The sequence below is a fragment of the Anastrepha ludens genome, chromosome 3 (genome assembly GCF_028408465.1).
Source record: "Anastrepha ludens isolate Willacy chromosome 3, idAnaLude1.1, whole genome shotgun sequence".
Classification (NCBI taxonomy): domain Eukaryota; kingdom Metazoa; phylum Arthropoda; class Insecta; order Diptera; family Tephritidae; genus Anastrepha; species Anastrepha ludens.
The window spans coordinates 13,380,636-13,395,581 of NC_071499.1; the positions used below are offsets into that span (position 1 = coordinate 13,380,636).

General features: G+C 37.9%; 1 protein-coding gene across 1 annotated transcript in view; it reads right to left on the reverse strand.

Moving 5' to 3' along the window:
• The window catches only part of LOC128857043 (uncharacterized), an 81,631-nt gene that overhangs the window by 12,882 nt on the left and 53,803 nt on the right, over positions 1–14,946 (reverse strand). The window contains exon 2 of the mRNA XM_054092572.1: positions 4,206–5,158. Within this exon, the coding sequence (XP_053948547.1) occupies positions 4,206–5,158 (953 nt within the window). The remainder of the gene's footprint in view (positions 1–4,205; positions 5,159–14,946) is intronic.

A 14,946-nucleotide genomic window follows, 5' to 3' on the forward strand; every position in this document is an offset into this window, starting at 1 on the left:
GGTAGCACAATGGAGATCTTTTTACAGATCAGCCACCTACCTAACCTAACTTCATGCTATTTAGTGCCAACAAAATGATGTCCCATGCCATAGAGCCGACAGAAGAATTGAGCTATTGAAAGAGAAACTCGATAATCGTGTAATCTCTAAATGAGTCACTCGAATGGTCACCTCTAATTACTCTAAAATATAAGGCCGTTGGATTTCTGTGTATGAGGTAACGCAAAGTCCTCGAATTGTACTAGCAGGGCAGATGGCGTTAAGGCAGATGAAGAAGAATATCGAGGTCAAAATTGTCTGCATTCCGGGCGATGTGTATAGAAGAGTGACAGAGCGTTGGCTCCAATACATCGTTCGCTGCGACGGTCGTTGATATATGAGAGATATTAAATTTCATACTTTATACCAGATATACAGGGTTACCGGGAGAGTCGTCATAGATACTTAAGGACATTATTTTTTGTATTCTAAGTTCGAAACCGCGTATATCTGCCATTAAAAAGTTACTCATAAAAAACCCATCCGCTGTTCGGAGGCACAATAAAACTGTGGGCCACTACATTTTCGAAAACAATTAATTCGCAATTTTGGAATAATTTAAAAAAAATTAAAAAAATTAAAAAAAAATTATTTTGATTGATGCAAATCTTTATTTTGAACTTAGAAGTGGAAATCTTGAGCGCGCCTATTGCATGTCTGTTTGTATAATGCAGCTGTTTAGCCGCTCGCACGGCTCCCATGGATATTGACGTCGCTGCTCGAACCAAAGATTGTTTGAGACTCTCCCAAATTCTGTGAGGTCTTCGACAGTCTATGTTCTCCAATTCTGACCACAAACTGTAGTCCAATGGATTCAGATGTGGACTTCCAGATGGCCAATCTTATGCAGCTATGAACCCATATTGTTTTTTAGCCACTTGTGGGTGCTTTCTGCCTTATGTTCTGAAACGTAACCTTGCTGGAAGATCCAACGCTCTGCATTAAAGGGGCTACTGCCCAATTATTTCACCACTTCTTTTAAGACATCCTTCTAGAACACTTGTGCCCCTGTCTTCACCCCTTTTTCACAGAAATGAAGAGATGTAATGCCTTTACAAGACACTCCCCACCAAACCCTTACAGAGGCTGAAAGGTGGCCACGCTAAGCCCTTGGAACAACTTTTTTTACGACTTTGGAAACGGATTTTGTAGTTTTGCTTATTAAGAACTTCTTCTTCTTCAATTTCTTTCTGCACATATTATATATCAAATGGATGCGGAAATATTCCGCCATCTCGTTAAGAGATGCTCGGCATTTGCGGGCAATGATGGAATTAATGACAATCCCACCAAGAGATTTAATCGCCGCTTGTATATCAGAATAAATATGGACTCTTCTAAAGGCATTCACATTTTTGTCTAACCAGCTGAGGCTGAGGTAGCTGGCCTCATTAATGGCTAAAATTATGGCTAAGGAAGAGGAGCTGAATCGCTTACTTTTGGCTTCTTACAGTGGACGCCAAAGTTAATTTTATCGTTAAGCTTTGCGCCATCAACACACACACGTCTAGCTGGAATTCTAGTACTAAATATAAATTGAAAAAAATAATAATAATTGGCGCGTATGTTAGGTGTTTGGTTGAGCTCCTCCTCCTATTTGTCTTTGTGTATTTTTTTAACACACTGATTTCAGTTATTACGCGGCACTGCCTAATCGGTAGGCACGCCCAGAGACTGGGCATGCTTTCGCACATGACTTCTGCAGAAGTTGTCTAAACGCGGAAGAGGAAGTGACGATCCCGCACCTTCTGTGTCACTGTCCTGCTCTATCCAGACGTAGACTTGCCTTTTTGGATAGACAATCCTTTAATGAATTGGCAGATCCCGGCTCTGTCGAAATTAAAGATTTTAGATTTTTTTAAGGGAATTTTTGAAAAGTACACATTGGTTTTAAGAGGGATAAGGGCAAGTTCCCCACGCGATGGGTGAGGTAGGGTCGAAAATGCCTTCGCACTTACAGCGACCGTCGTCTACTGCTTCGTGTGGTGTGGCCACTAAAACGATCCCTTTTCTCCTTCTGGGGAGACACCCTTCCCGGAACTGCGTTCTGTATTACTTAGAGAGGGACCAGAACGGCATCCATAAAGGACTAATTCTATTCACCCACGTCTGGGTCCACCATATTGGTAGCCAGCTTTCATGCTATAGGCTCGTCTTCTAGTGTCTCTGTAACTGTGCCGCTTCACTTTGTTGCACTTTGTCGAAGTCAATCTTTTTTTTCGTAGTACGTTCTCGATGTTACCGCGTTCCAGCTGTCCCCACTTTTGAGCATTTTGCTGATTATGTTGCTCGGTGCGATGTCGCCAATCTGCTCCTTCAGAGCATTTCTTTTCGCAAGCCATCTGTCACAACTAAAAACGTGTGTTCAGCGTCCTCGCTCGGTGCTTCGCAGTATATGTACTTAGAGAGTGTGTCCCATAGTGGGCAACCGATTCAACCCAACCTAACCTAAATATGGTTCCTTCAAACAGTAGTCCACAGGATTAGGTGGACCCAGACCGAGTGTTATGGCTGAGCGTCCAACACCTTCAACGAGTCATTGATTAGTTGCGGCAAGCCGAACAGCAGTGTTACCTGCATTAACTGTCATGGGTTGGTTCAAATTTGATTGCTGGTTTTTATTAGTAGGCTTACCCTTTAACTAAAAATGGAAAAACAAGGACTCTTGAACTAATATCTAAAAAAAGCGGTCATGCAAGTCAAAAAAGAAACATTTTTTTAACAAAAACTTCAAAATAGAATATCTCGAAAACGGATTAACTTTGAGCATCAGATCATAACCACATGAATCAGAAATTACCTAAATAAGAATGTCCTGAAGTGTCTAGGGTGACTTTCTCGGTAACCCTGTATATTTTAGCCTGACATCCCAATAAGTCCGTGTTATAAAGGGTGGTTAAATTTCAAGGGCCGATGTTGAATGTGAATCACACCTAAACGTGAAACATTTTTATGCATTTCATTTGACATTTTTCAATTTCAGACTAACTCAATTTGAATCAGGGAAAGATACACAATCGAGCAACGCGTTAAAGGTATTCAGGCTTATTATGAAAACGGGCGTTTGAAGAAAATCATCTTCAATGATGTACATTTTCTCCTCAGTGGATTCGTCAATAAGCAGAATTGCCGCATTTGGGCGAATGATAGTCCAAGAGTGATTGCCGAAAAGCCAATGCACCTATAAAGAGTGACTGTTTGGTGCGGTTTATGGGCCGGCGGCAGCATTGGGCCGTATTTTTTCCAAAATGAGGCCGGTCAGGCAGTTACTGTGAATAGTGTTCGCTATCGTGAGATGATAACGAACTTTTTATGGCCCGAATTGGAAGATATGGATGTGGACGATATGTGGTTTCAACAGAACGGTGCCACTTGCCCGAAAAATTTGATGGCCGAATAATCTCACGTCGCGGCGATGTCAATTGGCCACCAAGATCATGTGAATTGACACCGTTGGACTTTTTTCTTTGGGGTTATTTGGAAGAAAAGGTGTACGTCGATAAGCCAGCAACAATTCAGTAGTTAGAGGATGAGATAATTCGGCATATTAACGGCATAGAACCTCAATTATGCCTCAGCGTCATCGAAAATTTGGACCATCGGATATATTATATTATAGATGTGACACCGTACGTAATTGAGCCATACCAATATTAGCATAATCAAGAGAAATGGCAATAATTTAAAAAAATATTGTATTTTATTTAAAATCAATACCGGCCCTTGAAACTTAACCACCCTTTATATAAATACAAACTGGTTATGCCCCTAATGAAACACCTTTTACATACACACATTCCGCCTACACCTTCGACAATATATACGCAAGCACTTCCTTTATTGCCGATGAAACCTCACTTTCCTCTACACAGCCACGCCCCGCTTATTTAGCCTCAATTTCAACCGAAACAACCGTTTTATTGCTCATTAAAGCCCCGGAACTATATTTGGTCGGTCATTAAAGCGTTAAGTTTGTGTTTAAACTTTGACCCACAACCGCTGCTCAACCACTGCCCAATTTTATTACGAATCATGCACAACAAAAACAATGAAACCACCAAAGACGCAAGTAGTAAATCGTAAAAGGCGAATCGTAAATCGCCAATCACTTTTCGGTTGTTCGTTTGCTTGTTTACTAAATAAAAATGTCTAAAATGGTAACTCACGTTTTTGGTGTTTGTGGCAGACGCGTTGAATTCGCCGTGTCGACACCTTTGATGTATGTCTGCCGTGGTGGCGTCGCGCGTTCCGCGTTGCCATGCGCCGCAAGAGCAGCGACTTGGTTTGACTGGCGCTGAAGGAGTGGTTGATTGTTATGATTCGTCACAGCATCGTTTGGCGCGGAATCTATTGATGACGTCGTCTGACGTGCATCGCCGGCGTGACGATGAGTGTTCACGCTGGCTGCCGTAGTAGACGTCACCGATGGCGACAATAAAGCTGTTGATGATAGAATTGCCGGCGCATGTGTTGCCTTAGTTGTGGTGCTCGTGCGCGTTGCATTAGCGCTGGCATTTTGTTGTTTGTTATTGTTTTTGTAGGCCACACGCTTTATTTGGCGATTGTCAATTTGTTTGTATGTCTTGCTCGCATCAACACTCCTACCGACCGCCGTCGCCGCATTGCTGGTCTGCGAGTTTTGCGTCCCTGTGGCGCTGAGAAAACTACGATTTTGGCGCACATTTGGCGATACGCTCCTATCGGCGGTGCGCGCCAGCCGCGCTGTTGTAGGTGCTGTTCCGGCATTGTTTTTGGAGTCGAGCGCTGAACGGCGCGCTGTTTGCTTGAGTGTTGGTTGTTTGGTCACGAGCAGCGCTACTGGTTTAGTTGTAGTTCTGGCCGTTGTAGTTGTAGCTGTTGATGTTCTTGTTGTTGGATGCGTCATCACTGTGGTGGGCCGCGGTGTGCGCATAAGACGTGGTGCACGCAACGATGGTGGCTGTTGTGTTGTTGTCGATGTGGTTCGTTTATTGATGGGCGCGGAAGTTGACTTATCCACCTCCGCTGGCGTAGCCATTGTGCCTGGCCGCAATGCGTCAGCGGGCGCGTGTTGTGATATTAGCAACAACAGCGACAGCAGCGGAAGTAGTGCAGTGAAATGCAAGGTCAACGACTTCATCTGAAAATAGAGAGAAAAAAAAAACGAAAAAGGGTAAATGAAATGGTAGAGCAATGGATATTTAATAATATAAACTAATTGTATTAGGGGCTTAATTTTCTGTAAATAGCTTTTTGTGTATGTGAATGTGTACGCGCATATTTTATGCCATGCAATTTATTTAACACTAATTAAATGCACCTCTGCAACAAATCGCTGCCAGTAACAACTACCTACTTTACGCGCGTGTTAACCCAACTCCTGTAGCAACAACAATATCCATGGGCCATCCCACTTGCCCATCTACCAGCACACAATTTTTTGCTCAGCTCCTACTGGTATGGATCGTGCAACGCGTCGTAGCGATTTATGGTAATTAGCGGTAATGGATTTCACTATCTAACACATCATGCAACTACTTGGAAATGCACAGCCGCAGTGCAAGTGTTGTTGCGGCAGTGTGGGTTACTTTGTAAATTTGTTTGTTGTTGTTTGCCTCAGACAAGCAGCGCTCTATGGCTGTCTGCTCGTGCGGCGGCTCATCTCTTGCACTCAGCTGCAACTTTTAGTAAAATGTGGCTGGTCGTTTATGTGTATGTATATGTGTGTGTGTGGCACGTGCTGCATAAATTTTAACGTCTCAGTTTATTACCCATTTTTGTTTATTACTTTCCAAATTGTGTGGAAGTGAATTTATTTTGTTTAATGCCGGGAAAAATTATAGGCTTTTCAATAATGAAGTTACGAAAAGCGTCGATGGCGTGCAGGCCAACATTTTGTTGTGATGTTCAAGTAGTTTTTAAATGACGCCACAACAACATCCCTATACTTAAATATATATTAATTTGAAACTTTCAGGGGTTACTGAGTGTAGTCAAAGACATTAATGAATAAAATAAGAAAATATTGAGGCGGAGTTTTTCATAAATGACAAAAAAAAATTTGTTTTCACAAAATATTGAGCAAACACCCTATGTCTTGTTTGAGGAACTAAAACAAAATTACAAAAAAAAAATTATATAAAAAATAAATAAAAATAATTAAAAGAAAAATTTTATAGAATGTTTGAAAAAAAATTTTTTCAAATTTAATTTTTTTTTTTTTATTAACGCATCTTAAAGTATAAGCAGAATAACGTTTAGAAATTACAACTAGTACAACGAAATAAAGATACTAACGAGCAATTTTTATTGAACATATATATTAAAAAAGGAAAAAGCTAAGATGCCCCAATATTCATAAATTCATTATAAATGTATAAATATATAAGGTACAGCTGCTACTGGGTGCCCATCTGGTCTAAAACTGTTTTACGCTTGAGCCGCCAACGATGAGGATTTGGCTGAAGCAAAGCCAATGCTTCAGCGTTGACATGTGTACTTAAACGTTGTCTGTGAGCCATGGCGTACTTTTTCGCCACGTCAGTGATGGGTAAGATACCAAGATCACGATGGAGGTCGACATTTCTCACATAGTATGGAGCATTGACGATGTTGCGCAACAAAAATTTAATAATTTTTTTTTTCAAAATTTAAAACTAAAAAATTATTACAAAAAAAATTTTTTTTCTAAATTTCAAAAAAAAATGAAACAACAAATTTTTAAATATTTTAAAAAATTTAAAAAAAATTTTGTGATAAAATTTTTAAAAAATTTGTAATAAAATTTAAACAATGTATAAATATAATAAATTTTTCTTTTCAAGTTAAGTAAAATTTAAAAAAAAAAAAAAAAAAATTTTAACAACATTTTTTGAAATTATAAAACAAATTTTGGATTTTAATATTAAATTTTTTTTTAAATATTAATAGACTTTTTTTGAAATTTTTTAAACCACAGTTTTTGGTTAAAATTTTTTTGCGAAACATTTTTGTTCTTTTGTCATTTATAGAAAGCATCCCCCCAAATTTAATTTTGTTTTTTAATATGTTTTCAAAAGAAAAATTTTATGAAATGTTTCAAAAAATGTGTTTTAAATTTATCAAAGTTGTTTTAAATTTAATAAAACACTTTTTTCAAAATTTAAAAATTAAAAAATTATTACAAAAAATAGTTAATTTAAATTTGAAAAAAAAATTCAACAAAAAATTGTTTAACTTTTTAAAAAATTTAATTTAATTAAAAAAAATTTAAACAAATTTTATAATAACATTTTTTCCAAATTTTGGTTTTTAATATTAAATTTTTCTTAGATATTAATACAATGTTTTTGAAATTTTTTAAACTGCAGGTTTTTGCTAAAACTTTGTGGGAATCAGTTTTTCATAGAAGTCCTTTATAGAATGCATCCACTCCAACTTAATTTTGTTTTAGTATGTTTTTAAAAGAAAAATTTTATAAAATGTTTTAAACAAAAATTGTTTTAAATTTAATACAATTTTTTTTTTCAAATATGTGAAATTAAAAAATTATTAAAGGAAAAGGGGTTTTTCTAAATTTGAAGAAAAAAGCTTAAACAAAAAGTTTCTAAACTTTTTAAAAATTTAGTGTAATTAAAACAATTTTAAATAAATTTTACAATACAACTGTTTTTTCAGTTTAAGTTAAATTTACAAAAAAATAAAACAAAGTCTTTTTTGATAACTGTTTTTCACTATAAAACAAATTTTGTTTTTTAATATTAATTTTTATAAATATTAATAAAATATTTTTTTTTAATTTTTTAAACCACAGTTTGTTTTTGTTAAACAGTTTTGGGTAACAGTTTATTTTTTGTCATTTATAGAAAGCATCCCTCCCGAATTTAATTTTGTTTTCTAATATGTTTAAAAACAAAACATTTATAAAATGTTTGAAAAAAATTCTTTTAAATTAAATAAATTTTGTTTTTTCGAAAATTTTAAATTGAAAAATTATTACAACAAAAGTTTTTTTCTACATTTGAAAAAAAAATTAAACAAAAAGTTTTTAAACTTTTTAAAAATTTAATTTAATTAAAAAACAGTTTAAACGAATTTTTTAATAAAACATTTTTTTCCAAATTAGGGTAAGTTTTTAAAAAATTAAAAAAAAGAAATTTAATAACTTCTTTTTCTTTCTTTCTTCTTTAAAATAATTTCTTTTTAATATTAAATTTTTTTTTAAATATTAATCAAAATTTATTGAATTTTTTTTAAACACAGAGTTTTGTTAAAAATTGTTGGGAAAAGTGTTCATTGTTTGTTCATATATGGAGGGCATTCCCCTCGATTGTAATTTGGAAAAAAAAAAATTAAAAACAAAGTTTTTTGAAAAAAACATTTTAAAATTTATTTAAAAAGCTTTTGATAATATTTTTTTTCGTTTAGTTTTTTTTTTTGTTATCTAAAATTGTATAATTTTTTAAATTTTTTTTTTAATTTTCAAAAACAATTTCTTTGTTTTTAATTTTTTTTTTATTTGGAATTGTTTTTTAGAAGTATATTTGATAGCAACCGAAGATATTTAGCTTTAAAGCCAAACCAAAATTTCCAGGATTGAGGAAATCTCAAAATTGTTGAATTTGTTTAAGACTTTCTTCAGCTCAATTCTTGTTATATTCAAGCCTGCAACATATTAAATTTTGATTAGTTAAAAACCTTGTTCAAAATACATAGATCGCTTGACACGAAATCGCTCAATAGAATAGTTGACGCCGTAACCGATCGTATTTGTCCAGACTCTACAAGGCAAGAAGTTTGGTACGAGTGAATTGTGTTTAGTCCGCAGGTTTTGAAGAGCCCGAGCTTTGCTGACATTCATTATCTATGAAGACACATTGCTCTTAGACGCTAGACAGGCGCTCAAAGACGCTACTTAATCGGTCACGGAAAAACGCCTCTATGTTAGTTGCTTTGATCAAGGGCCCACATCAAGAACTCCCAGGTTGACGTGCTCAAAGATTGAACGGACCTTACTTCGACTATTGCAGGAGCTGCATGAATGAGGAGAATGAAGAGTCTGTCAGACATCTTCTCTGTCACTGCACTGCGTGGTATGCCACTAGGTTTAGATAGTTTGTCTCATCGCTCTTGAATGATACTGAGAAGCTTAGGGATATACATAAGTGTCAGCCTCAGACCTCAGATCAATGGGCTTGCACTTAAAATGCACAAAATGGTTTAATGAGACGTAGCAGGTAAACTGCTACTGTGGTATCTTAATTGATTGGCAACGATCTAAGTGAGTTGGTTTAATGATCGACTGCCACTTTTACCTACTTAACATTGCTCCCACTTAAGGATACTATTCAAATGAAATTTCGGAAGATATTTTCGAACCTGAACTTTCATTTAGTAGTAAAATTACCATTTAGTCATACTTTGTAATTTACTTCATTGGATAAAAGACTTCTAATTGCAGAAAATGCGATAAAATGGGGCACAAATATGTATCAAGAGCAGCAGCCACTTAACAAAAAATGTGAAGGCTCAGATAAAGATGGAAATCTCATCAAATCACTCAAAATCTTGTTTTTTGTTTAGTAAAAGAGTTATTCAAACATGAAATTGGATCATTTCAACCATAAAACGAGATTATGAGTAAGTAAGTATGAATAAAAGACGAATTGGACCATGAATAAAATTTTTTGAAGTGCCACCAATAAAGCCATATCCGCTCGTTTCCAAGACAGTCGGCTCTTCGTTATCGGAACGACCCTATCATGTATGGGGAATGATTATTCTACAACAATAATAATAACAACAGCAGCAACATCAACAATATTCTTCCAAAAGACGAAAATAATCTGCTTAGAAGTCTCCTTCACCTTTCAGTGCAAGGCTAATCGAAATTGGTTAATCTGTTCTAGAGATTAGCGCATTTAAACATACACACAAAGGCCGACAAACTTTTTAAAAATGGTCTTACTCCACTCTGTTGCACTTCCTACATAATCCACTACCTCTACCACTACTACAACAATGATAATAATACTTTTTGATATTTGCAATGTACAGTCCCGACTCTCCCACAGTTTTATTTTATTGTAGATTCGATTTATTTCTGTTGTCGACATTAGGACCAATTTTGAATATCAAATTTCTTTTGCTAGAAATACAATTCCCATTCTACAAAGTATCAGATTTGACCAATAACCAAATTTGTATCAATTCTAGAGATCTAAAAAATGCATTTCAGTTAAAACTTAAGCGAAACTTGAGGCGAAATGTGTACCAAGCCACAATTTCCAAGCTAAGCAATGAGGCAACAACCCAGTGACCACACAAATAAAAATATAATTTGATTGTTCCGATAAAATTAAAAAATTAAAAAAATTGCAACAAAAAAATAAAATTAAATAGAAGGAGGTTGGAATAAAGCAAACCTAACGTAATGTCGAAGCTAAGTATATAAGTATACCGGGTGTTTTTTAAGAGCGTGAGAGCTTAAAATAATAATACAAATCAGAAATTTGTTTGCAATGATTTTTTTTATTATAATTTGGTAGATAATTTCAATGCATTTATTTTTTAAATGTGAGTTGTATTGTTCAGAATACAGCTGCACTTTACACTGACGGCTCCAAGATGGACGATGTCGCCTTTGGCCATGCTAGGAAGTTGGGGTGGCCGTACAGCGATTAATGGAATTAAGAAGAATCTAAGGAAACAGTGTTTCCATAGCTGTGTGTGTACTCAAGTCTGGGCGTTCTTCATACAATGCCCCTGTTCACTCTGCTCGGAAGCATAGGGCCTCAACAAGACTCTTTCATCGTACACGATTCTGGGCTGTTGTTTTTGCGCCGTCCCAGGTGATCTGCTAGCTTCCCCAAGTTATATTTGGCCGACCGCCACCTCTGCTCCCTTGCGAGTTCCAGTTCAGTGCCATTCTTGTGGGATGCTATCTAGTGGTTTTCTAAGCGTGTGAGATATCCCACATCACTTTCTGCGTTGATCTCCACAGCTCATCATTGCTGATGGTGTTCGGCCAGAATATTCCACAGATGATGTGGAGACATTTGTTGACGAAAGATTGTAGCCTCTGTGTGATGACGTTAGCGGCCAGGCATGTTTCACTACCGTACAACAATACTGAGCTCACACAAGAGCTGAATATACGCAGTTTAGTGCGACTGGAGATTTGCGAACTCGTCTATACTAAATACATTCGTCCGAACGCCGCCCTTGCTTTGTTCAGCCGTCATTTAACATCTTCATCTGCTCCACCGTCTGTCGTCATAGTATAGCCGATGTAGCAGATGCTTCGACAAATTCCGTCAGGCACCCGTCAACTATCACATGGCTTTGTGGCTGACTTTCTCTGACCCTGGCTTTATTGTGGTTGACTCCCATAGTCTTTGTCTCAGCGAAGTTAACCTCCAGTCCAACAGTGCGTGCCAACGTGACTAGTCTGTCCGCATTCGCTTGCATGCCAGTGAGTTTGTAAGAGAGGAGGCAGATGTCATCGGCGAGGAGGCGAAGTTCAGGTCCTCGAGGTGTCTGGTGAAATCCCATACGATACCTTTTTTATGCAGGGCCAATCGGCTCATAATATCGTCTAGGACAACTGGGGATAACCTCGTCTTACGCCTGCGTTGGTGATGAATGGGCTTTGTTGAGGCAGATTATCTTAGCGGGAACTCCCTTTCTACTCCTTTTCTACTTGCCAACCCTTTTTTTTGGTCGGGACTAACTAGAAAGTGCATCACTCAGACACAATTAAATCCATGGTACTTCACTCGGATTCCCTTTTTAATTTTCTTTAAATCTACTCGACCTCCGACGAAATCTGAGTAGATCTTGTGGTGCCAAGGAGCCAAGGTGGTCGCTTCTTAGCACATCAGTGCCAAAGACCTCAAGCCTTATTCGAGCAAAGGCTGGGCAGACGCACAGGTTTTGGTCAACATATTAGAGTGCACTGTCTGAGATGTCCACCTTTTCCATATGCTTTGCCCATAGAAAGTGGCCAGCCATCAGTCCAACTAGCTGCTATAGTCCCCTCTGCTTAGTGACAGTAGGAACTGCGAGAATCAGTCGGACATGACAGGTAACATCAGTTTTGTCCATCTGTAGCCTCTCTCAGCCTGCCAAGCTCGCACCGTGGTTTTGATGGCTGCAGAACGGGTTCCGGGCCAAAAAAGTTGGCCTCAGAGCCCAGTCTGGCTAAGGCTCGTTACCCGCGATAACCACGTGTCCCGGGACTTATGTTAGCATCAGGCTATTATGTCTACCGACATAGTTCAACCTGGATTTAAAGGTTTCAAATACCCTTGAAGAGGTTGGGGGGCTGTCTAAGGCCATGAGCGCCGCTTGGCTGTCGGTGCGGACACATACAGATCTGCCCCTCCATCTGTTTGCCACAACAAAATTCATAGCTTTTTGAATCTCCGCTTGAAACACAGATGCATGCATTCCAAACCAAACCTTACTGAACAGAAATGTCAAAACAGTTTACCATTTTGAGTTGTCAAACCATAGACAACATCAAGACGCACTCCACAAATAGGAGCAGACGCTCGACCAAATACCTAACAGACGCGCTAATTATTTTTTTATTAAAAAAAACCACCCGATACAACACGCCATTTCTCGGTACATATTTTTATATTCAAAGCACTTTTGTTGATAATAATTTTTGGAGAATATTTTTCTTGTTCATTTTCTGATTTTTGTTTTGTTTTTGTGGATTGAGTATGGATGCATTTGTAGCACAGTGGCAATGCGGTGGCTCGACTGCAGGCAAATTAAAGCAGCAAAGTTCAGTGCAATGCTTGCCACAATAAGCGGCATGCAACAACCAGCTTGAATGCAATTAATTAGATCGAAGATTTTAATTTTTTTCTTAGCTGCATTTTAAACCAGTTTTCAGTAACTGCAAAATTTTTCGCTGATAGCTTGTTGTTGGCGCTCTTGGCTGTCTGTAGTTGCAATTTCAGTGCACCGCTTCACCGTTCAGGTGCCTGTATGTAGCAGCAACAAATACCAATAGCAGCCACAATGAATGCTAACAGAAGCGTATGTGTGTGTGTGTGTGTGTGCAGTGTTCATTGGCCTAATGGCCTGCATAACGGCAACATAGGTAATAAAGCAGCAACAACATTTTTAATCTGATTTAGCTAAATTTTGGAAAAAATAATACGAAATTTTTTATTGCTTGAATTTTTTGCTTGTATTTTTGCTTAGTTATTTATTTTGTTTTTTTTGTTTGTTTTTTTGTTCTTCGTTACAGCTATTCGGCTGTCAATCATGTCACCTGCAACAGTGCGCAACAGCCAATTCGCTAAATTGCCAATTTTACTGCCATTTGCAGCAACAGGGAATGCACGTGCCCCAAAATTCGAAATAGAATCAGCAAAGCCGCAGTCTCTAAAGAATCTTGTGAATGCCCCACAATGAAGTTGTTAACCACAGTGAAACATGACATTTGCGATTTATGTCGTCGCATGGACGTATACACAACAAAGCAACTAACAATTAATAAATAAAAAATAAATAATTGGCGCGTACACTTCTGTTAGGTGTTTGGCCGAGCTCCTCCTCCTATTTGTGGTGTGCGTCTTGATGTTGTTCCACAAATGGAGGGACCTACAGTTTCAAGCCGACTCCGAACGGCAGATATTTTTATGAGGAGCTTTTTCATGGCAGAAATACACTCGGAGGTTTGCCATTGCCTGCCGAGGGGCGACCGCTATTAGAAAAATGTTTTTATTAATTTTGCCTTCACCGAGATTCGAACTAACGACCTCTCGGTGAATTCCGAATGGTAATCACGCACCAACCCATTCGGCTACGGCGGCTAACAATTACAACAACCAAAAACCATACACAGAAGCGCAAGCTCAGTCATCGCGCGGCACAACTTTCAATTGCGGCTGCTCACTCGGAGGCTGCTCAAGTTTGCTACCAAAATTGGCTGAAACGTCATTGAGTAGCGCGTGCAGACGCTTACAACTCCATCTACTCGTTGGCGGTTAGCTTACTTTATTTACTTTACAATTTTATTATATTATTTCCTCTTAAATGCAGCCGATTGTAATTCATCCGCTTGGGTTTTTTGGCGGTCAAGCAGACGGAAGCTCTGAAGACGGTCTGTGTCGGCTGCAGTCAGCATTGCCGAGAATGCTTTGGGGATGACTTGGCAACTTGGCAATACCAGTATTACCTGCATTAGCAGACAAATGAATATACACACAGGCACAGCAATGTTTATTCAATTCAGCCGTTGCGCTTATTGTAGCAGGCAGTTCATTTTGAACGCTTTTTCCGGCGGCCGATCTGCAGTCCAAGTTCAATGGCGTCGCTACGTCGTGAAGCCGCCAGTATAGGAAGCATAGATTTAAAGTGGCTTATTTTTAGTTGGTGTTGTAATTTTTTTTTCGTTTTTTGAAAATAAGAAGCGTGACTTGCGGCAAAACTCATTAAGACCTGAAGCCTGCAGTTAACGCTGGTGTTGAAAAAAGATGAGTTGGCTGCAATTTATTTTGGCCTAATTTGTGTTCATTACTTTATTTGATCACTTTTCAAGGTGGCAACAAATTTTCAAGTGCATTTAAAGATTGTTAAGTGTTAATTAAGAAAATTTTATTGGAACTAAAAATATTGGTAGGATTGCTTTAATGGCGAAGGGTGTTTTTTGAAGGATGTAAGAGTGGTGAAAGACCAAAATGCAGGAAAAGTTGTTTCTAATAGCGGTCGCCCCTCGGCAAGCAATGGCAAACCTCCGAGTGTATTTCTGCCATTAAAAGGCTCCTCATAAAAATATCTGCCGTTCGGAATCGGCTTGAAACTGTTGGTCCCTCCATTTGTGGAACAACATCAAGACGCACACCACAAATAGGAGGAAGAGCTCGGCCAAACACCCAAAAAGGGTGTACGCGCCAATTATATACATATATTGTATATAATAATATA